This window comes from Haematobia irritans, chromosome 3 (assembly GCF_050003625.1).
Source record: "Haematobia irritans isolate KBUSLIRL chromosome 3, ASM5000362v1, whole genome shotgun sequence".
NCBI lineage: Eukaryota > Metazoa > Arthropoda > Insecta > Diptera > Muscidae > Haematobia > Haematobia irritans.
In genome coordinates this window covers 227,219,629-227,242,556 of record NC_134399.1, presented here as the reverse complement: position 1 = coordinate 227,242,556, position 22,928 = coordinate 227,219,629, and the positions used below count along the sequence as shown (strand labels likewise).

Here is a 22,928-nt window from a genome sequence, read left to right as displayed (position 1 = left end):
ATCGGAACCGATTCCAACAAAATTTGGCACGCATAGCTACAATGCTAATTCTACTCCCTGTGCAAAATTTCAACTAAATCTGAACAAAAAATTGGCCTCTGTGGCCATATGAGTGTAAATCGGGCGAAAGCTATATATGGGAGCTATATCTAAATATGAACCGATTTCAACCAAATATTGCACACTTGACTATACGACCAAGTGTTATGTTTGTGCAAAATTTCAAGCAAATCAGGGTAAAATTCTGGCTTCTGTGTCCATATAAGTGCATATCGGGCGAAATATATATATGGGAGCTATATCTAAATCTGAACCGATTTCTTCCAAAATCAATAGGGTTCTATTCTGAGCCAAAACACATACTTGTGTCAAGTTTCAAGTCGATTGAACTAAAACTGCGACCTAAGCTTTGATTACAAAAATGTGTTCACGGACAGACGGACATGGCTATATCGACTCAGAAGCCCACCCTGAACATTTTTGCCAAAGACACCCTGTGTCTATCTCGTCTCCTTCTGGGTGTTACAAACATATGCACTAACTTATAATACCCTGTTCCACAGTGTGGCGCAGGGTATAAAAAGTGTATTTTATTGAAGAAAAAATTGCCTATATAAATAATATTGTATTTAAAAACGAAGGTAAGCGTTCTAAGTTTGAAGTAACAAGGTTTACCACAAATAAGTAAGATTTGTCCCAATGAATGAAAAAAGTTCAATAAAATCATTCCATATATGAATTTAATTCATTTAAATTTTTTCATTCTGTAGTATAGTGGTACATAAATATAGGAAAATTTTAACTAATATATGGAATGCATTCTACCTAACTTCAACGAAAATCACATCGTTCAAAAAAATAAAAATGTCTTTGGCGCTATACGAAGTTCAACTTTCTTCACAATGAGTTCATTTTAACTTAAAGAAGGGGTCACTTTTTTCTGGGTGCACATATTGGAACTTAAAGTTAAACTGGCTTTGGAAATTTTCGCTGACAAATAGAAGCATATTTTATATAAGGCTTCTCTGAGATATACCACCCATTACAGTAAAAAATAATTATTAAATATTTTTCAATGTTTCACCTGTATTTATCAAAGGCCCAAATAAGTTAAACCTTATGCGATACCTACATGTCATGATTAAGTTACAAACCAATAGTATAGCTTATTTTCAAATAAAACATTTAATTGAGAACATTTCCATATTCGCCTTTAAGATAACTCTCTGCCTCTTTCAAGTGCACAGTGGAATGAAGAAAGACAAAAGACCCGATAATTTTTGATAATTATCACAAATTTTTACTGGAAGTCCTTCGTTTACACCAAAAAGCCAGCAAAACAGAGCCGGAGAGAGACTACATTTGACAGTTATCAGACCAGTAAAATCTTGCAAACCATACGTTGCCAGCTGGTTGTTGGTAACAAAAAAAGCACCAGTACAATGTACACGCAACTACAATTGGAAATGATGTTTTAGAAGCTGAAATTATGAATGAATGTTTTAGAAGCTGAAATTATGAATGAACAAATAGTTACTGGATGCCGTTCGCGTAGTTTTCAGCAATTTTAAACAATGAGAGTAAAATTCTCTCTTACTCTCTTGCTAGTGTTTACTGGATATTTTTTACTTGAAAGTACGCGAACAGACCTATTGTAGTATTTTTAGACATTGTAGTATTTTTGTATTTTTTTGAAATTGTAGTATTTTTTTGAAATTCCCAGCAAAAAATTTGCAAGTTCTTCTAAAGGTAAAGGTTAGAAACAGAGTAAGAATTAATAAAATGGTACAAGTTATTAAAATTGGGAATTTTTGAGGTCAGATGTTAGAATGCATAAAAAATATAAAAATTATTTTTTTAGAAAAATATCACAAATTTTTCAATTCACATCCAAAATACTGAATTCGGATCACACCTTATGAAGTGATGCAAATTCAGTGCAACGGCTGTTGAAATCGTGGACATCCCTCCTATGACATAGAAGACACAGACGTTTTTACTTGAATACGAATTTGGAAATTTAAGTTGTCGTTTATATGATTTTAAAGTACTATTATGATTTTCAATATTTTGAACAAAATCGCTTGATTAACTTGTTCACATAAAATATTTTTGGAATGTACTTAAAACAATAAGTTTGCATTAATTGGGAAATTATGTTTGTCGTGAAACAAGAAATTTTTTATGAATTGTTCGAAACTTAAAATTTCCATTCCCAGTGTGCATTATCTCACTATGTACAGCAAATAGAGATCAATATAATGACAAATGTAAACAAACAAACTAGCAAACAACAACAACAAATTATAATTAAAAGCTCGAATTTTGCTAAAAATATATATATATATACATATATACATATATTTTTTCCAATCTCTCAATTAAGACACGGTAAAAAAAGAATGATGTATGTTTGTGGTCTGGCTAAGGCGAGAATGAAAATAAAAATAATAAAAATCGAAAATAATAAAAAAATAATAATAACAATAAAAACACACTTGCAAAAAAGTTCAACACAAAAACAAAAACAGAACCCGAAACAATACTACCTTTTTCCGAAAACATGTTTGGATCGATATACTATACCGTCGACGTTGCAGTCGTCGACTTTGTTTTTCATACATGGATCGATTGAACGTCGTACGTATACGGTCACATCACCATTAACATGGAGCGAGAGGCGACAAAAGCAACGCCAAAATACGACAGCTCTATAGCTCCAGACTAGCTAACCAGCCAACGTATCACACCAACACCACACATTGAGTTCAGCTAATGCAGGGTTTTCTAATTTCAGTGTGATTTTGGTGCTCGATCGAAACGTACGTCTTTTTTTAACAACTCTAATAACGCGACTAAGAAAAAATAATAAACAAACAAATAAACCCTTCAATCAATAAGAACAACGGCAAAACAACAACAACAAAAACTAAATATTAAAAAACTCTAAAAAATAAACAATTTCTAAATTTCGAGAAATTCGCTAAAAACCGAAGAAGAAAAGAATACACTCGTATTGATATCTCTTTTGTAAATCACAAAAGTGTCAGGAATACATCATTAATCTCTCAAAAGAAAAAAGCCGTGATATTTGTTTGAATATAAAAAAAAAAAAACATTAGACGTTAGATCAGTAAAGTCAAGAATACTGATTCTACGAAAAATTCTGGACCTATAGAGTCAGAAGTGATAAAAGTTTAGGTTAGTAACAAAAAAAAAAAAAAAAACGACTTCTAATTATTTAACAAAACAAAAGACTTTTAATTATTTAACAAAAGACTTTTAATTATTTAAAATTATTGAATTTGAAAATTTTTAAGTATGATAAAAAAAAGAAATAAAAGAAAGTCAAGTGAAAAATTTCTTTTTCAAAACTTTCAATTTGTCTGAAATTATGCCAAAAATGTATTTCAAAATAATAATATTTCATTTTAATTATGACTAAGTGATTTATTATTTTTATAAGGAAATAATGAAATTGAAAATATATTCTATTAAAAGCGCAGATTTTTATCTATGGAAAACAGAAAGAAAGTCAACTTAACTGTTATTTTAGTAAAACTCAGTTTGTAAATGTGTCAGTTAAATTTTTTAACTGTCATTATTTCATCGATTTTAGATTGAATGGTGTTGACGGACTAAAAAAGTAGCCCTGCATTAGGCTACATTTACCTTCCCAACAAAAAAATTTGGAAGTTCTTCCAAAGGCACAACTTTAAAAACACTTCCAAAAGATGCACTCCCAATGATGTTCTTTATTTTAACTACCCAGGAAGTTCTTTTAATTAAATATTTTATAACTTGGTTTTTTCATACTTTTAATGGGGAATTTTAACTTTTTTTGTTTCATTTTCATTACTTTTTTGGCGACGCTTTCTTTGCTGGGTTGTTACAGGAAGTTATATTATTGCATCTGGCATGTAGTGTAGTGGCTTACCATAAAAATTGAGGACAATACGTCTGCTCTTATTAAATTCACTCAAAAAATTTTTTAATAATAACATTGTGTATGCTGCAAAAGAGTCAATGTTTTTAACAGCAAACATCGCCTTCATTTAAGGATTTTGAGATGTGATTTCTCCCACTTATGAATCTTAATTCTAAGTTCTACAAAATTTTACAGAATTGTTAACATTTATAATTTCACGAACACATAAGATTCAGTATAAAAATCCAAATTTTAGTAGCCACTTTACATTAAAAATCTTAAATAAAAAACGGTTCTTAATGTGATCAAAAATAATTTGAAGGTTTTTTAGCTTATTAATTAATTAATAAGCTAATTAAAACAAAACCTTTTTCTTTAATAATTTCATTTCATATATATTTATTTCATAAATGCTAGAGCCAATGATCATCCTTTCTAAATTCTCTATGAGTTTGGACAGCGATACTAGTGTATTGCACTTCAAAGTCGATGAATAAAAAAATAGTAAATATTTTTCGAAAAAAATACAAATACAAAAAAAAATTAGTCAAACATAATTAGACATAATTAATTTTTTCACTTGTTAAAGAAAATTTCGCAGTTTGAAAGAAACACATGGAATTCGGAAAATTTCTCAGTTTGAAAGAAAACAAAATTGGAATTCGGAATTGCATTTGCGGTAAAATTTACAAAAGTTCGTAAATGTTTAATGCTTCATTTCAGTATAATTTTTGGGGCCTTTTTAGCTCATTTAATTAAAGTACAAAAAAATCTTTAACGTAAAGTAAAATTTCTTACATTGGGGACATTTGAACTAGAACGTAATAATGTATATGAATTCAAATGAAGTTAAATTGGTTTTAGTGCCGTGGGAATTTCATTGATTTTGATTGTGTTTCTTGGGAATACATCTATTAATTTGCAAAAATCTGACTTTATATTTTAAAGCCGAATTTTCAAATTTTCGTTTGAGGTTTAGGCCAACAAGAATGTACACTGTAAAAATATTGACCAAATATGAAAGATTATGTAATCTAAATTTTAGACACCAAATACACAGAGTATTACAGACGAAATTCTATAAAGCCTTAAAATTTGCATTAAAGTCGCATGTCTATGAAGTAAGGCTAATTTTCCTTGATGTAAAGAATATAAAAAATCAGTAAAGAATAATAATTTAAAAAATAATCTTTAAAGTAACTTATATGTTCAATCTTTGGATTAAGAATCTTCAAATATAGACTAACTCCCATTTTCATGAAGCTCCGTTAGGTGTTATCTGCCTGTTAACAGAAAGTAATTTCAAATATCTTCTTTCCGGTTAGCTTTAACAGGAACATTTTCAGCAGTTAAGCTCCTAACTGGCATATGGTACATATATACCATATGCCCATAGCACACTTTAAAATTTCGTTAGCTAACGTAGCACTAGCGCAGCTTCTTGAAAATGGGGGTAAGACATTTTTTGACGATTTTCCACCTTTTTTTGAAATAAGGAAACTGTGTTTGGCTTTCAAGTATATGTTATAATGTGGATATTTAAACTGACATTTGTTTGTATATAGTTTGTATAGCTTTGTTAATGTATTGCAAAAAGAGAATAAAAATTCTATGGAACCTACACTCAATATTTTAATTTTTTCTTTAATCCAAAGATTCTATATCTCATTTATTGTAAAGATCATTTTTTTAAATCAAAAATGATTAAAAATGTTTACCTTTACAACGGTGGGACACAAATTTTAATGATTAAGAAATACACCTAGATAAGGAATATGATCACCTCAAACCTGTTTCAAGAGCAACATGTTATAATGGTGAGCATGGAACATTTTTGTCGTAAAAATGTTCTTTTCTCGGCAAACATATACAAGGTTACATGTTCCCGTCCAAAAATAACATTTTGCTCTTGAAACATTTGTGAGGTGATCATATTCCTTCTCTGGGTGTAAGTTCTTAAAGCAAAGATTATGTATTGTTTTCTAATTAGAATTTCTTTATTTTATTAATTTATTCAATTAAAAACATACATTTAAATATTTTAAAATTAATTTCATTTTAAAATGAAATCATTATAATAATTAAATTAATTCAAAATCATCTGACCATTACTTAATAAATGATTCTTCCTTTGGAAGTTAAAGACTCTTTTAAAACCTATTTTATTTGGATCAGAATCAATGCCGCAATTCTTAGTGGAAGGTCAACATTTATAGATTTTGGAAGTTATAGTCTCTGCAAGGTCGGTTTGTTGCAATTCGCCTATACCAATTTTTTCATAGATACTTTTCGCCTATATTCTCTTTTAATTCAACACCCAAATCAAAAGTTTTTGTTTTTCTTCGTGTGAATCATTTCGATATACATTTTATATTACATCACTAATCAAATTTAAAGGTATCAAAAACATTCGCTCTTAAACACATGTTGTACTTTTGTCTTGGACAAACGATTTTGCTAATTTTCCTCATTTGTTTAACACCGCTGGCTAGTAGAGTCATTAGCTCCTATACAATTAAAATAAATCTTTTGTAATATGTTTGACTTGTTGTATTACAATGCATATAAAATAACAAAGAATATAATTTGGAATAAATTTCCATATCATTAAAAGGTAAAGATGTTTGGTTGAGAAAAAAATGAAAAAAAAAAATTGCCAAATGAGGTATTAGAATATAGAACTTGAACACTAATTTTGTCAACTATGTGTGTAAGAAATTTTTAAAATATTAAGATAGACTATCCTATAGAATATTCCTTCATTGGTTTTGCAAAAACCTTGTGGCTATGATTGTCGCCAAACAACGGGAACAAATTGTACAACAATTTGTGCATACAAATTGTTACACTCTACCCGCTTAACTTTTCTGTACCGTATCCCACTTATGAGGCGAAATGTCGATTAATTCATATGAAAACTTTGGCTAATAAGGGTTGTTTTTGTCTTTAATATTCATTTATAAACTTATTTCCGGTGACATCGATTGCCCGGGTTTACTTGAAAATATCCACTTCAGGGTTCCTCTTAGGACTTTGCGTAGTAGTCCCGTCATAGGACTAATTATGGTTCCAATGAACCAATGGGTCGTGCATTGGCTGAATTTAATAATATCTCCAATGAGGATATTGATATATTTAATATATTTAATAAATTTTCTAAATTTGTTAATATTGTGGATTTAATATATTTTTAGTTCTAAGTAGTCTGTAAGGAATGTTGTATTTCCATAGACTTAAATAAATAAATAAAATTTCGATAAAAAATGGTGTTATTAACTAGAGCATGTTCATGTTCGACAACGAGCTTTGGAACATTAAGGAGAACCAACAAAACATTTCATAGTATTAGGTTTATTTAATTAAATTTTTTTCTGTGTACCATAGAAATCTATTATGTACTTTTTGATAGAATGTAGTATAAGGGCTACATATTAAATATATCCTTGACCTAATTTAGGGTCAACTTCATCTATGATATTTAATATTGCAAGAACTGTTCTAATTTATCTTATACATACGTTGCATATATATTTATTCAAATTTATCCTGCACTAAATTATATTGAATTTTTTCTTAGCAATATTTTATCATAGATATTCATGAGACCATTATTTCGAAACGCCTACATAGTTTTTTTTTTTGGAATATATTAAATTTTAGCTGAACATAACAATCAGTTTTAATTAAATTAAATTCATTCATTAAAAAGTGATTTCATTCACAAATTCAATCTCATTCATTGGCTTCATTACGGAAAAATTAAAAGAGCAGATTATGTAGAATAGTTTAATGTCAATGTCTTTAGCATGCCACCGAATTGATTTGCTTCAATTTTGATAGCCAATAATGCATAATTGATTAAACTAATTAGTATGACATAAAATACAAAATTAATTACATTAAGAATAAATTGACATAGATTTATTTAAAGATGCCAATTCTAATTCATTAGTCAAAATTAAAATCAATAGACAATTAATGCGACATTAAATGATTTGTATTTTAAACTAAAAGGATGGCAAAACTAAGTGGCACATATCCCAGAATAATCATAGGCAGATATTATTGCAATGAAATTTTTAATCTTCATAATAGTGTGGGGATGGATTAGGAAAAAGTGAACGAAATGTTCTATGCCGATTAAATTTTATTTAACTTGATATTAGTGAAATAAGTGATTTTATAATAAAATAGTTTATTTTACTTATTTTTTTCCTTATTTTAATTATTTTTGCTTATCTTAAAAAAAGAGAAAAAAAAAAACTGTTTTATACAAATGATGTACACAATTTTACTGAATTCGAAATAGTTCATATTTTTTTCTCAAATGAATAAACGTTGGTGTTATAATTTCGTAAAAGCGCTAAAGACATTTTAACCATTTTCAACTCCAGTTTTTTCTTCAAAATGTGAGATTTTCTTATAATTAAAAATTTTTCTTCAATATGATAGAAATTATTAAGTTATGTTGCAATTAGTAAAATTTTTTAGTTAACATTTTCTAAAATAAATCTACATGAAGGGTTAATTTTTTTGGGTGTGGTCTTCCTACCTTATCCGTACTTGATGACTATTTAACTGTTAAGCTATTTGGTGGATTCGATGGGCGCTCTCGAAGTATAAATGAACACATTGGGTATAACCTAATCCACTTAGTCTTCTACCGAATCTTGGATAGATTAATGATTTCCATTTTCGGTTAAGCGTTTCGAGTTTGTATTTACTAGAATTTTTTGCAGAATTCGCTCTATATTACTCCAACTTAAAATCTTAATTTACCATACTACCATAATTTTATGGACATCGTTTCCGCTTCAAATTTGTACAACGTTTTCAGGTTGTATAAGGAATGTTATCAGAATCCAAAAGTAGTAGTTTCGAATTTTTACAAATATTGGACAAATAAATGTTAACCTTTTTGTAGGATCCACTTTTGATTTTTTTAAAACTAATCAAACTAACTTATTTTTTTTTTAATTACAAAATCCGACAAAACAACTTACTAAAAAGTCTTTACTTGATAATGAACATCCAAAATTGTTTATGATACTTCAGTTACGGTTTGAAAGTAAATTAAAATTAATCAGTAAATTCTATAAATAAATTCTATATTCGCATTATTCCAGACTCATTTAAACTATTGAGTCCATTGTGATACCACAAAACCGAGTCTAGTTAGTTTGTCCAGTTTGAACATCACTTAATGACGACTTCGTTATATTTAAGACACTTACGGTCATTTTCATGTAGCTCCGTTACGCTATAACTGTCAGTTATCCAAAAGAATATTGAAAATATATTTAATTTTAACAGAAAATTTTTAGCAGTTAAGTTCCCAGCCAAAATCAAGTTAGTTTACTTTGCTCTAACGGAGCCTCATGAAAATGGGGGTTAGACAAACATCGCGTCTCTTTTTTTATTATTTTTAAATAATTAAAGTAATAATTTCGCTCTATCAACTTTTGCATATAAAATTATAACCGTTTCGAATTATTTCCTTCTGTTGGTCTTTTATACAATAGATATGTGTTTGTTTAATATTTAATAGATACATCATTTAAATAAGACCCTTATTATAATTATTTAGTTTTTTTATAAACAAGCATAAAACACATGCCGAGTGGCATTTGAAATAGAGTATGTCAATTGTAGGCTTGTCTTTATCTAAAAAAATAATAAATATGTATATATTAATAGGTTTGGTTTTAGGCTATAATAAATCACGCAAATAAATACGAAACCATGATTTGTTCTTAATGTCATTTGTAAGATACATATGTATAAATATACAATTGTATGATTAAATTTATTTTATATTTGTTTTTTCTTTTTTTTTATAACGCCCTCAATATGAATTTATGGCTATGCGTTTTTTCTGCCTGTTTCTTAAAAAAGACATTCGTTAGAATTGTCAACCTGACATGGCAATAAGGAAAACATTGTTTATTTTTTGTAAGTTATATAAAAATGTAGATGCATTTTTTTAAAAAACAATAAAATATATTACTTTCTCTACAATAAGAGTATTAAATTTGAATATTGTTTAAGCAATTCAAGTTTTTTTTCACTTGTGGGAGTCTGACTCAAAGTGTTTTTTTTATCAACAAATATTGACAGTTAGTGTAGTGGGTGTTACTATGCAAATAAAACTTAATGTAAAAACGTTAAGAATTTTAATAAATTAACTTCTTTCGGATATTGTGTTAATGTTATGAGGTACAAATTTGTTTTTTTACAAATATAGTGTACTGCGAACAGCAAATTATTTAGTTTAGAGTGGACAACTTGGTGCCTTTTTCTCCATCACCTGACTTTTAAAAATCATCCGAATGTTCAATACAGAAGAGTAAAATAGCCATATAAAACTAATTACAGAAGTATAATTTTTGCAAGCGTCTAAGTCAATGAAGGAATAAAATCTATATTAACCATCTAATGCCTAAACTCGGCCGTATGGATAATACTTTCCTTTGAAAGCTCTTCGTCGTAGGAGGTTACTTGAAAATTTATTGAATTTCAGGGGTTTGATGACCGATTCTCTCCCAAGTAGATAGGTTCAAGTAGTACGTTTCCCGAAGTTAAATGAGCACGGCAGCTCTGAAAATTTGAGGAACAAAAGTATTGGCACAGGTAGTTCTAAATTAGTTTTTGGTACATTTAGTACTTTTTGCGCATTCCTTTTTGTTTGATAACAGCATCAAGAAGTTTAGACAATGAATGGACTAAATTTTTGTTTTATTTGTAGCTATATCCCCCATTTTCCATCAACACTTTACCAAATTTCATCAAAATCGGTTAATAATAGTAGCCTAAATACTGCGAACAACAAATACATGGTCAGGCGGACGGACACCAAGGGCTAAACCGACTCAGGAAGTGGTTCTGAGTCGATCGGTATATATTTTATGGAGCTTAAAATCAATATTTCTGGTATTCCCATTTTCGGCAGTTACCCTGACCACTATGTGGGTGTGCCAATACTTATGTTTGGCACTGTATATTAATTCTAAAAAAACAGTACGACAGGTTCATTGAAGGCTGTAGCGTGATTTCAACAGACAGACCGACATCGTTATATGGTCTTAGAATTTCTCCCTGATCAAGAATATACTTCCTCTAGTCGGAAATCGGAATATGTCAATGTGTTACAAACAGAATGAAAAACTTATTATGCCTACTTCATTCTATGGTGGTGGGTACAAAAACTTAGCCTTAGGAAAATGGAGTATACAAAATGTGCAGGATTTTACCATATGGATGTTTCTTTTTATGTTTGATTGGTTTTGTGTAATAAAACCTGAACATTTATTAACTGGCCAAAAATGGGCGCTTAGGTGGTTCATTTAGTGATAAATCTTCTTGAATGATATTGATATATAATGGTGATTTTATATTTGGCAGTGAGGCTGAGACTTAACGATCATCGTCGTAAAAATTTTAAATTTCACTGTGATAAAAATGTCTGTTTGTGACACGACACTTTTGAATCCGCCTAAATAAATCGGGTACGCTCCGAAATCATTTTCCCTAAGTTATAATTTGTCGCAAGTTTGTTTTTAAGGCTTTAAGTCATTGTTTAATTGATCTTAACTGTTGCTAGATAAACTGGATATAATTGATTTTGGTTTTTATTTTTTTTCCATTATAATTGTTTAACTGAATATAGCCGAACGATATTGACTAACGATACTTCGCTTTGTATTATGAAACCTTCATGTCAAAGCCCAGTTTGATTTAATTACAGCTCTCATCTTAAAATAAAGCAAAATAGAATATAGTACACAAATTGTATAACTCAATTAACTTAACTTGTTTTTGGTGTATGATGTCACCTGTTTCCAGCTTAAGATCATATGGCCTTGGGGGCCAGCCACACGAACGGATGCAAGACATGATATATTAGTTAGGAAGATTTTTTTTGTTTGCATTTAATATCGAAAAGGTAAGGACTAAATATCACATTCATCATAATTCGTTTGGCATGGTTAATTAGTAGCGGACATTTTACCTTATATGGAGTTGTATCATGAGAACAGAGAAATGCCGCCCACAGTGCATGGATCTTTACGGAATAACAGAGCAGCAACTATCACCAATGACGACGACATCATCAATTTCACTTGATGTCAGTGGCGGGCGCACACTTAGATCATTTGTTGTCGTTGCAATTTACTGTCCCGTGTATCAATATGGAAAAAAGAGCAAATTCACAACTATTAACTTAACATCTAGAGGTATCAAGCCATCCATTGTACCCATTTTTCAGTTTTGTGTTAAAAAAACTACACACAATGCTCTACCATCAAGTGGTGACGTGATCTCTCGATGACTCTAAAATATTATCGTTGTCTTTTTTTCCTATCGCTATTATTGTTTTGTTAACAGTTTAAAGAGAGGAAGAGAGTAAAATGGGATATTTATGTATTTGCGTTTGTGCAGTACTATAACAGGTGTTTGTTTGTTGGGTTGATTGTTTCGCCTATATGTTATTCCCTCGGCTAGCGTGCGTATGAATGTGTATTGCAACTAAATGGCACAGACAGTTCGTCCGACCGTCAGACAGAGCAATCAAAACTTTTTGATTGCAATTAAATACAAATTTGCCATAAATACGTATTGTTGTTGCTGTTAGAAAAACAAAAGCATAGAAATTGTTAATCAGTGGCTCTACGGTGGCTGCGGAAAGTGAAAAAGAATGACCTCGAAATGTCACGAATGTAATTAAGGTAATTTGAGTATATCAAGGATTTTCACTACTACATATTTGCTACTGTTTTGGCGATTTCATGCCAAAGAGATTGTTAGACTGCGGTTTGAAGTTAGAGAGAGAGCGAAGGAATATGAGAGACATTTGATAATACGTTACCATATGGCACAGCTGACCCTTTTTGTGGGGTATCCAAGGGAAATACAAAACTAAAGTAACATCTCACTGATTCAATTGTAGCGTAGGAACATCTATTAGCAAACAATTAATATCAAAATCTTCGATTAATAAAAATAGCCTGTCTGGCCGTTTAAATAGCCGGCTATTTGACATGAGACACACTCACACAAATCATACCTCTAATATTTATACTATCTTTAGGAATTACGTCATTTGGCAAATTGGTTTTTAGCAAAGATTAAAAGAAACAAAAACACGTATTCGAGTGAAAAAAACTTTCGTATTTAGTATACAGTCTGAGGTGTTCTGGTTGTTGTGTCTGTTTTTGTTTTCTTTTGCATTGATGGGGAGAGGTGTTGGTTATGATGATGGTGATGCTGGTGCTTTCGACGATTATGAAAGAAAGTACAAACTAAGAATTGATAATGACATATACACAAACACACACACACCACCCAAATGACTTTGCTATGAAACCTGTTGAACGACGCGCTGTTGTTCATGTTTAGATGTACCTTTTCGAAAATACACGTAACTCTTCTTCGAAATTTATTTGAATTTCCTGAATATATACATATGTATGTATTTATATTAGGAAACTTTTGTTCATATGCAAATAACCATAAGAATTCTACAACAATAATATAATAAATAAATGATTTAATCAAATCCAAATACTACACGCAAAGAAAAAAAACGTTTGGAAAACGTGTACCGAAAACGTTTTTCTTTTGTTAGAGTTTTTTGAATTGCTTCGAAAATTTTAAACTTTTATCACCAAAAAAATTCGTTTGTTACAAAGTTTTTATATTTTCAATAAAAAAAGTTATTTTTGAAACAACAACAGAGTCCATTTCGTTTATATCAAACACTCTTCTTTTCTGACTTTTGGTCTTTCATAAAACACATTTTACAGTTCAAAATTTAATATAGTACAATGTAATGTTGAACATTTTTTTCGGAATCTTCCGAACATATGTAGAATGTATGTAAAAAAAAAAAACAAAAAAAAAACTTTGGTCGAAGCAGGGATCGAACCCACGACCCTTGGCATGAGAGTCAGACGTAGCAACCACTGCTCCACGGTGCCAAACTAAATGTTTGTTTCTGTTAAATAAACTTTGTTTATTCGGTTCGTGGGCGCCGCAAGCTATGCTATATAAATATAACTTATATGGATATTTATCTCTTGATGACCATAACAGGTACATAGCTCAGTGGTTAGTGTGTTGGCTTACAAAGTGCATGGTCCGCGGTTCGATTCTCCGTCCAGGCGAATGGTAAAAAAATTTTAAAAATTTATAAAATCGTATAATTTCTTCTACATTGTTTGTATTACAGAAAAAGGTGCTAAGAACTAAAAATCTTCGTGGAAGTGAGAAAGATGTGAGGGAAAATGCAATTAGCCAGAAAAAAATTTTTTTTTGAGTTAGTCTTTGTGAAATTGTTTTTACATCCTGGAAAAGAATAAACGTTTATCACAAAAAGTATATACTTTTCTTCCAAATACACCTCCTTACAGCGAAAAGCAAATGAGAAACGAACTTTGTTTGTCTAAAATTTCGTTTGGGAGGAAAGAATTATTTTTTTGCGTGTAGTCCTAATCGTCATATGCCATTCTACGATGAGTCATTATAAGGTTTAAATAATGTATAATTGTTTGGGAGCCACTGTGGTATAATGTGTAAACAGAGCATGTTCTTTCGCAGGATAATGGGTTTATGTCCGGACACAGATACAAACATTTTGGACGAATTTTCGGGTTGGTCGTATCGCTATTGTCCTCAGTATATTCTCAAAAATTAAAGAATTCGACCGACAAACATTTGGAATGCTGTTATGCATTATTTTGATAAAATATCTAAGCCAACAGACTCCATTAAGTTAGAATTTATTTTGAATGTGCTGCATACCTGATTTTTTTTGCACGTTTATCGGTGAAACCTATTTTAGAATTTAGGATATCAAGCACTAGTTTATTGTGAATCGCTTTAGCAGTATATGTAAGTATAAACAATAAAATTGAAAATTCAATAAATGTTATATGTATCCTAGTCCTTGAAATTGAAATTATTGACTTTTATTTGATATAATGTCGTCAGAAATAATGACGTTCTTCAAAGGGGTTCACATACCATAAATATTCTATACAGCCACACACTGGAACACGTTGGTGGGTATGCAAATGCATTACTGTCATTGATTTAAGACGAGCATGTTTCGATTGATTATTCATCGTTTTCATTTGTTTCATGCTTATTTTGACACGTTTTTTTTAACCAATGAAGCAAAAACAAAACGTGTGTGAATTTGTTTTTACATTGTAAGACATACATACATAGATGTCTAATAAATATTTTACAATATTTCTACAAAAAATAATGAACGTTACATTTCTGACAATAAACAATTGTCAAATGTATCGTAAAATTCCTCATTCAGAGATACAAAAATTGCTGCTGCACTAAAAAAAATGAACCCACCAGAAAGGGGAATATAGGTTATTAAAAACCAAGTGAGTAAAGTAGAAAGTGGGGCAGGGCCGTCTATATCATACCCTAAACCACCTCTACTGAATTAGTAAACATTGTTTGTGGGGTATGAGTGGTATAGATAACCACATTTCCATATGTAAGAACATTAAGGGGTACATTGTCATGGGAGCTTTATCACAATCTGAACAGAAATGTCTGATATTAGGAACTATAGTTGATTCTGAACCTACAGAGTTTGTATGCCACTAATATGGCTTCCATTATTGAAAAAAGAGGAAATCGCTCAATTAGTTTGGGTAATAAATCCAAATTTGTGCAAATCGGTCAATATATTTATGTACAAGCTACATGTATGGCTAAAAAGATCGTCTAATAGATCAACATTTGAAATTTAAGTAACGTTGGTTAATAAATAAGAGTATTATGGTAAACTTTGGGAAATTCGAGCGATGCATATATATGGGAGCTATATCTAAATCTTAACCAATTTGGATAATATTTGGCAAGTTTGATTGATACCACAGAAGGTTACCTTGTACTAAATTTCAGTAAGATCTGATAATAAATGAGGCCGCTATGGTAAAAAATAGGGATATATCGGCAAATTTTTCAAAACCGTGTAATACATTTATGGGAGCTAACATATATCTAAATCTGAACCGATTTGGATGATATTTGGCAGTTTGGTTGATACCACGGAAGGTTACCTTTCGCTAAAGTTGAGTAAGATCGGGTAATAAATAAGGTTTTTTTTGCCAAATTTGGGAAAATCGGGCGATACATATAAATGGGAGTTATATCTAAATTTGATCTGATTTCTTCCAAATTCAATGGCGTTCGTCCTTGTACCCAAAAAACACACTGTACCAAATTTCATCAAAATCGGTTAATAATTGCGACCGGAAACCTGCGAACAACCAATACATGGACAGACGGACACCAAGCGCTAACCACTATGTGGTTTAGGGTATAAAAAAATGTACCAAGCTGTATAACAATCGGCATTTGTTATCACAAAAATAAGCAAATATTTTATTTATTTATTTATAATATTTACGGTGTTCAAAATTACAAATTTTTCCTATACGCATTATTAGTTTTAAGATATTCTGATGTAGTAAAGATTTAGTTCATTTGTGTATAGGTTTTCCCACTTTCTAAGTTCATTTAACTAACGCACACAGACAATTATTAAATTTAAGGAAACTTTCTCATATTTTTATTTTAACCAAAAACATAAAAATTTCCATGAATTAAAGTATATATAAAGTACATTGTGTTAAAAACAAGAAAAACATTAAAATACATTGCTATCTTAAAAAAAAAACAAGAGTATGCCGTAAAATATTATTAAGGTTTTCATACACTTCATACAATGTTGTTATTGTTCCATATAATTAGCCGTTAGTCATGAAAATTCCACTAATCTAAATACAATTTACCATACAAAATAGTTTTAGGAAGCACTTCAAACATCTTTGGAAAAATGTGAACTAATCAAAATTAATTTCTTTCCCTACCACAACATATGACCCAAAATATTTATGTCTACCGCTTCTATCCATTAAGAACGGAGTGTCTGTGAGCGTTCCCAAATTCAATGAAATCAGTTGCGAACATAATTCATCTAATCATTCAAGCAGTCGGCACATACCTTCGCTTTTTACCACTTAAGTGTTAAATTGAATAAGAAATAAATAAAAATAATAATGATAAATGTTATTGGGGGGAATAAATTCCAAATGATATCACCATACAAAAATATTGCAATGAGCCGAAGAATTAAAAAAAGAAAACATACATTACCTACACTGCCTTCCAGTGCGAATTCCGAAAATGTGATAATCATTTAAGGGCGTAGCTACTATGATTTCCATCCATCATTTCTAAGGTAGCTGTGCGAAAATTAGTTGTTTCATGGGCAATAATTATAGAGTAGCTGAGATTTAGATTTACTCGATATGACCTTTCGCTTTGACTCTTAATTTGAATCGGCAAAAGACGATTTTAAAGTCATACGAATGTAATCTGTCGGTGTTTTGTGGCATTCTTGAGCATCCGTATTGGTGTAGTTTTTACTTTCACCTGTAAATTGGCTCAAAAATCGATATGCATATAGTGAATCAGACAGTCGATAAGTCGCATAAGACGCAAATGCTTTTGATTGGCCGTAAACAACATAATGAGATATGAACGTAACACTAAGTTGAACTATATAATCTTATATTCTCTTTGAAAGTTGGGTCGTCCCATAATATCGAAGTGAGAGAATTGTCTTAAAAGATATCATAAATCTTTGCCTTAATTATGAAAAATGTTAATGTATGGTAGGGTTGCTCTAGAGCAGGGCTTCTTAAACTTTTTTGTAATGTGACCCATTTTCGTAATACGAAATTTTTAGTGAACCCCAACAAAGTATACTTTAATTTTGAAAATGCAGGTTCTAATGATTTTATATAGAATGTTTTTAAAATAATAAGAATGAATACAGATTAATATATTTACTAAAAATTTCTTATTACAAAAAAATTAAAATTAATATCAAAATTCCGAAACGAAACAAAAGATGCGTATGTATGTCCATGTAAAAATTAAAATTTACTCAAAATTCAGAAGCAAAAACAAAAAAGTATATAATTAATGAAATGGGTGTGCTTGCATTAATTTACAGAGTAGATCCAATCTCGGGATTATTTCAGACAGCGCAGGTCTCAGGGCTGTTTCAACATTAATAAGGCAAGAACTATTTTTTGTTTTGTTTTAATTGCAACAAGCGTTGAAAACGCTGATTCGCACAAGTATGCGGTAGCAAATGGCAGTAGCATTTCGATCGCTAAGTTGGAGAGTATTTGAACTTCGCCTTTAAGCTTGATCCGAAAAAAATGTAAGTTTCTTTGAGCAAATTCTAGCTTTAAATTTGTATCGCTCGAAAGTTCCGCGAATTCTTCTTGAGCTTTTAATGGAAGATGTGTGACGTTTATAAAATCAAGGAATAAAATCATGTTTCTTGCGACCCCTCATAATTTTTTCACGACTCCTTTGGGGGTCGCGACCCCTAGTTTAAGAAACATTGCTCTAGAGTATAATGTTCGTGTCTACCTAACTACAGTTAGGCTACCTTTTTTGTAGTTAGAAGTTTCGTATAAAAAGAGGGCATTCCCTGGGAATGCGAAATCAGTCAATCCTACACTCAGCAGCAGTTAAGCGTCAAAATAATGCTAGAGAAATTTCCGCCAGCAAATTATCGAACTTTTTTTCATGTGCAGATAAATGAATATTTTGTTTAGTACTTGAAGCAAATACAATCTTTCGATAACTGATTGTAGATTATGGACAGTATTTCAAATGCAGTCGCACTAGCTTTCAAACATAAAAGTGCTGATTAATCGAATTTAGAATATGATAAGTTACTGTATACTAGATTACAATATTTCAAAACAATTAGGCGATGTAAATGTTTTATGTGGATGCTGAGGGCGTAAAGCTTTAATAAGGCAAGAAAAACAAAATTTGGCCGATTTTATTATACCTTGCCGTACATTTTTCAATTAAAATATTTATTAGGAGTTTATTAAGACTAACCATGTAATTTACTATATTTTCTTCCAATTTTTTCATAATTATATTTTATCCCGTTTCAGTGGCAGCAATCCGAAGACGTAAATCGCAAGAAGGAAATTCGATCGCAATTGTACAAGGTACGCGAATCCAGGTTACGTGATCTGTATCAACTCGACGCTATGTCTGATAATAGGGTTACAGGATTCGGTAAGGATCCAATGACACCTAGTCATGGCGAATCATTGGTCGATCAGAGTTTCCAAAGTTTGAAATCGAAGGAAATTCGTGATTCTATGAGTCCCACCGAAATGAAATTCCAATCGATGGCTCTCAATAATCCCAGTAATACAGGATGGAATGTACAGTCTTCGTCGGAAGTTACACCCGATGGTAGGGGTTTTCGTGCTGAGACTATAGCAACAACCGATGGTAAGTCTGTTGTAGAAATCTATAACTGCCAAGAAGAAGCGCTAAAAACTATTCTATTTTCAGGCGTTGAGAACATTAATGGTGGTACTGCAGAATTCAAGGGACGCAATGAGCAATTTTCCTCAGCCATGCACGAGGGTGATGATAAAAATTTCCGCAAACAAGCTTCGGAAAGTAACAAAACCCATTTGCAAGAAAAGGTTGTCATTGGCGATGAAAATTCAGGACGTACAGAAATACGTACGAGTTCGTCTACCTCGACATCATCTTCAAAGGTGTTTCAATCATCTTCCACTATGGAATATGATAATGGTCAACCTGTGGAACATCATCATCCTCAATATTTAATGGATTCGAATCGTGGAACTCCTCAACGTATGCAAGCCGAACCTCAATATGTGTATGAGCCTGAAAACAGGCAGCAGCCTCAATATCATCCACAATCACAGTTTGAGCCTCAATATGAGCCGCATTATGCGCCAAACCAAGAAGTGAGACGCGTTAGTGAACAACAACAGCAACTCGAGCAACAACAACGACAGCAGTATACTCAACAGTCAGAGCAATACAATCGCAATCGTCAAGAAACGAATACTTCTCAAAATATTGAAACGAATGAGACCCATGAACAAAATAAGCGCTACGTGGATATGGACAAGGCTTCTCCGGAATATCAACGACATGTTCAACATCTGATGTCTCAACCTGGCGAAATTATTTCCAATACCGTGGAGTATCCAAAACCGAATGTAAAAATGATTACCACTGTAAAGCGCTTGCCAGATGGTACCATTGTTCGTAATAAACGCTACGAAACTGAAGAGACAGCTCCCTCTGCTTCCTCAACACCGGTGCAGCATACCACTAGCACTCGTCAAACAGTTTCAAATCAAAATACACAACGTCGCGACTCGCAAACTCAGCAACAACAGCAGCCAAAAAACTACCAGGGACATCCCCCCTCGGAGAGACTGCGACATCCCACTGATGACGTTGTTGATAATGTTGACAATTCTCGTCGCTACACCAGTGACGAAACTGTTGAGACCAAATATTCCACGGTCAAAACTTCGAATCGCAAGTTCTCTACAGAAACTACTTCGGAAACCATACAAGAGTATGATAATGGCTATCCTTCTCAGGGTACTCGTCCAAAAGCCGTTACAAATGATTTTAGTACCCAAGGTTTTCCCTCAGTAAGGCCCAACAAACCCACACAAGAGTTCGTTACTGATAAACCTCAAGCTGTCACAAATGATTTCAGTACCCATGGCTTTCCCTCGGTGAGAACCAATAAGCCCACTCAGGAGTTTGCTACTGATAGACCTCAACCACAAACGCGTCCAACCCAAAATACGCCTTCTCAAAAAATGACTTCTCCTCCAAAGGACGGCCTTGTTCCGATCCGTGGTGAACCAACCATTGTAGAGAGACGTATTCCTACCGAAGATGGAGAGGTAATCATTGTCAGTTCCGAAAAGAAACACAGTGTTAAACACCAAACAAACTCTGAAAGAATCGTTGAGACGGATATCAGAACATCTGACGACAATCGCTATGAGCAAATTACAGATGTTCGCAATACAAACCAGGATTTTAGTACTCATGGGTTTCCTTCGGTAAAAGAACCTCAAAGTCAACCTAAAGCACATCCAGATACTATGCAAGGGAAACCTCATGGGTCCACACCTGGCTATCCATCAACTGGTCCTGGTCATGCTCCAGCAAACGATGCCTATCCACATGGCAGACAATTGAAACCTCAAGGCTCGAGTCCCAGTTATCCAGCAGGCAAACCTAGTTACCCTTCTAAAAATGATGATGGCGTTATTGTAACTTCTCAAAAATCCCATACCACCAAATACAATACCAACACTGAACGTATAATTGAAACTGAGATTTTGGGGGATGATGGACGCCCAATTCCTCGAGGTACTCCACGAACCGTCACTACTGATGTTGAATACATTACCGATAGATATACTGTAACCACACCTGGAGGTGACCAAATACCTCAACCAGAATACCCTACAGCTGGGAGACCATCTCCAAGTCGAGATTTTTCCACACAAGGATTCCCTTCCGTGAGATCACCAACTAAATCCCAACCAGATTACTCAACTCAAGGTTTCCCCTCCGCGAGAGATACTCATAATAAGCCCAGTGGTTCGGTGCCTAATCGATCTATGTCACCATCAAAAACTCAGCCTTCAAGTACTCCAACCAATAGAAGACCCACTACTACAAAGGAAACCACCGAACGCGTTATACAAAAAGAGAAGGAAGTTGATGCTGCTCATCGTGCCTTTGCCGCTTCTTTGAGAAGCTCTTCGCCCGTTGACCAGACTAGACGTGACAGTTACAGTACAGACGGACCGAGACATACACCACGCTCGAGTGTCTCTTCGACCAAGACTTTCAGACGTGAAATGCGTGAAGGGTCTCACGACAGTGAAACAAGTCGTGTTAGCACCACCACAGTGACACGCCAAACTCCACCAAGGAATGTTGGAGGACGAACTGTGGTTGTAACCGAACGCATTACTTCGTCACCTTCGCCACGTGGCACTAAATCGCCATCACCTGGCAAGACGGTTAGCACAACCACCACGACCACTACCACCCGCACTGCATCGAACAGGGCACCTGTAAAAGATGTGCCAAAATCAGGTACGCATACATAAGCTTAAGCATATGTGACAATGTAAATGGAAACATGTGTTCTCCAGATAACCAGCATACTTCTACTACCAAACCCAATGCCTACACCACCACTACAACCACGAACAATAGCGATTCTATATTTCCTATTAACCACGATTCACTAACCTCCATCACGAAAAAGACAATCTCCGACAATCAGAGCAATAATCGGCAGTTGCCTCTACAGGAGGTGGTCGAGGAACCATGCATTAAGAAACACTACTCTCTACTCGGTCCGTCCGATCATATAGCCAAAACCACTACTACCACTGCTTCAAATCAGGGTAAGAGAAGAGGAGTATCAAGAAACTTGCAGAGATATCTTTTGCAAGATAAAACAAAATCCATATAACCAACCTTGATAAATATTTTGGCATTAAGTTACACCCCAAATTAGGTCCAATTAATCGGTGGTCATTGGAATTCACCAGAGACCACTCAGTGTGGTCTTTTTCAAATTGGTAGTAGACTGATTAATTGAGTCCCAGCGAATAATTTTTACTACTCCTTACAGTACTGTACTGATCTGCACTAGTCTCTTACTTCCACTTCCATTGCCACATTCACCAAAAACACATGGTTTTCCCCGTAGTACCTCACTCCCTTTGCCAAACAATTGACTTGAAGTTGAGACATACACAATCACGAAAGCACATATCCTTTTGATCATAATCAACTCAAAAGGGCAGCAACAAACGGATGCTCTTTCGTTTTTAGTTTCACGAATCTCACGATTACTACAAACCATTCAACTTTCCTCTCTCTCGCCTAATAATCTCGAAGAAATTGACAACACAGATTAGACACGATTGGATTCTCGCATGAATACATCTGAACTAAAACCTAGAATAAGGCCCAACTAACTCCACCACATACGCCTTAAAAGCCTGCTAACAAATCTCTGTGTACAACTGATGAATAACAC

General features: G+C 32.7%; 1 protein-coding gene and 1 long non-coding RNA gene across 2 annotated transcripts in view; one reads left to right on the top strand and one right to left on the bottom strand.

Annotated features, from left to right (window-relative positions):
* LOC142231476 (uncharacterized) overlaps positions 1–22,928 on the top strand; it is an 83,341-nt gene that overhangs the window by 19,216 nt on the left and 41,197 nt on the right. The window contains exons 2-4 of the mRNA XM_075302085.1: positions 18,952–19,300; positions 19,364–21,970; positions 22,030–22,287. Coding sequence (XP_075158200.1) covers positions 18,952–19,300; positions 19,364–21,970; positions 22,030–22,287 — 3,214 coding nt within the window. The remainder of the gene's footprint in view (positions 1–18,951; positions 19,301–19,363; positions 21,971–22,029; positions 22,288–22,928) is intronic.
* LOC142227989 (uncharacterized) lies at positions 11,478–12,153 on the bottom strand. Its single transcript, XR_012720030.1, has 3 exons — positions 11,937–12,153; positions 11,738–11,877; positions 11,478–11,679 (listed from the first exon to the last, which is right to left on the bottom strand). It is a non-coding gene; the product is annotated as an uncharacterized LOC142227989 (long non-coding RNA).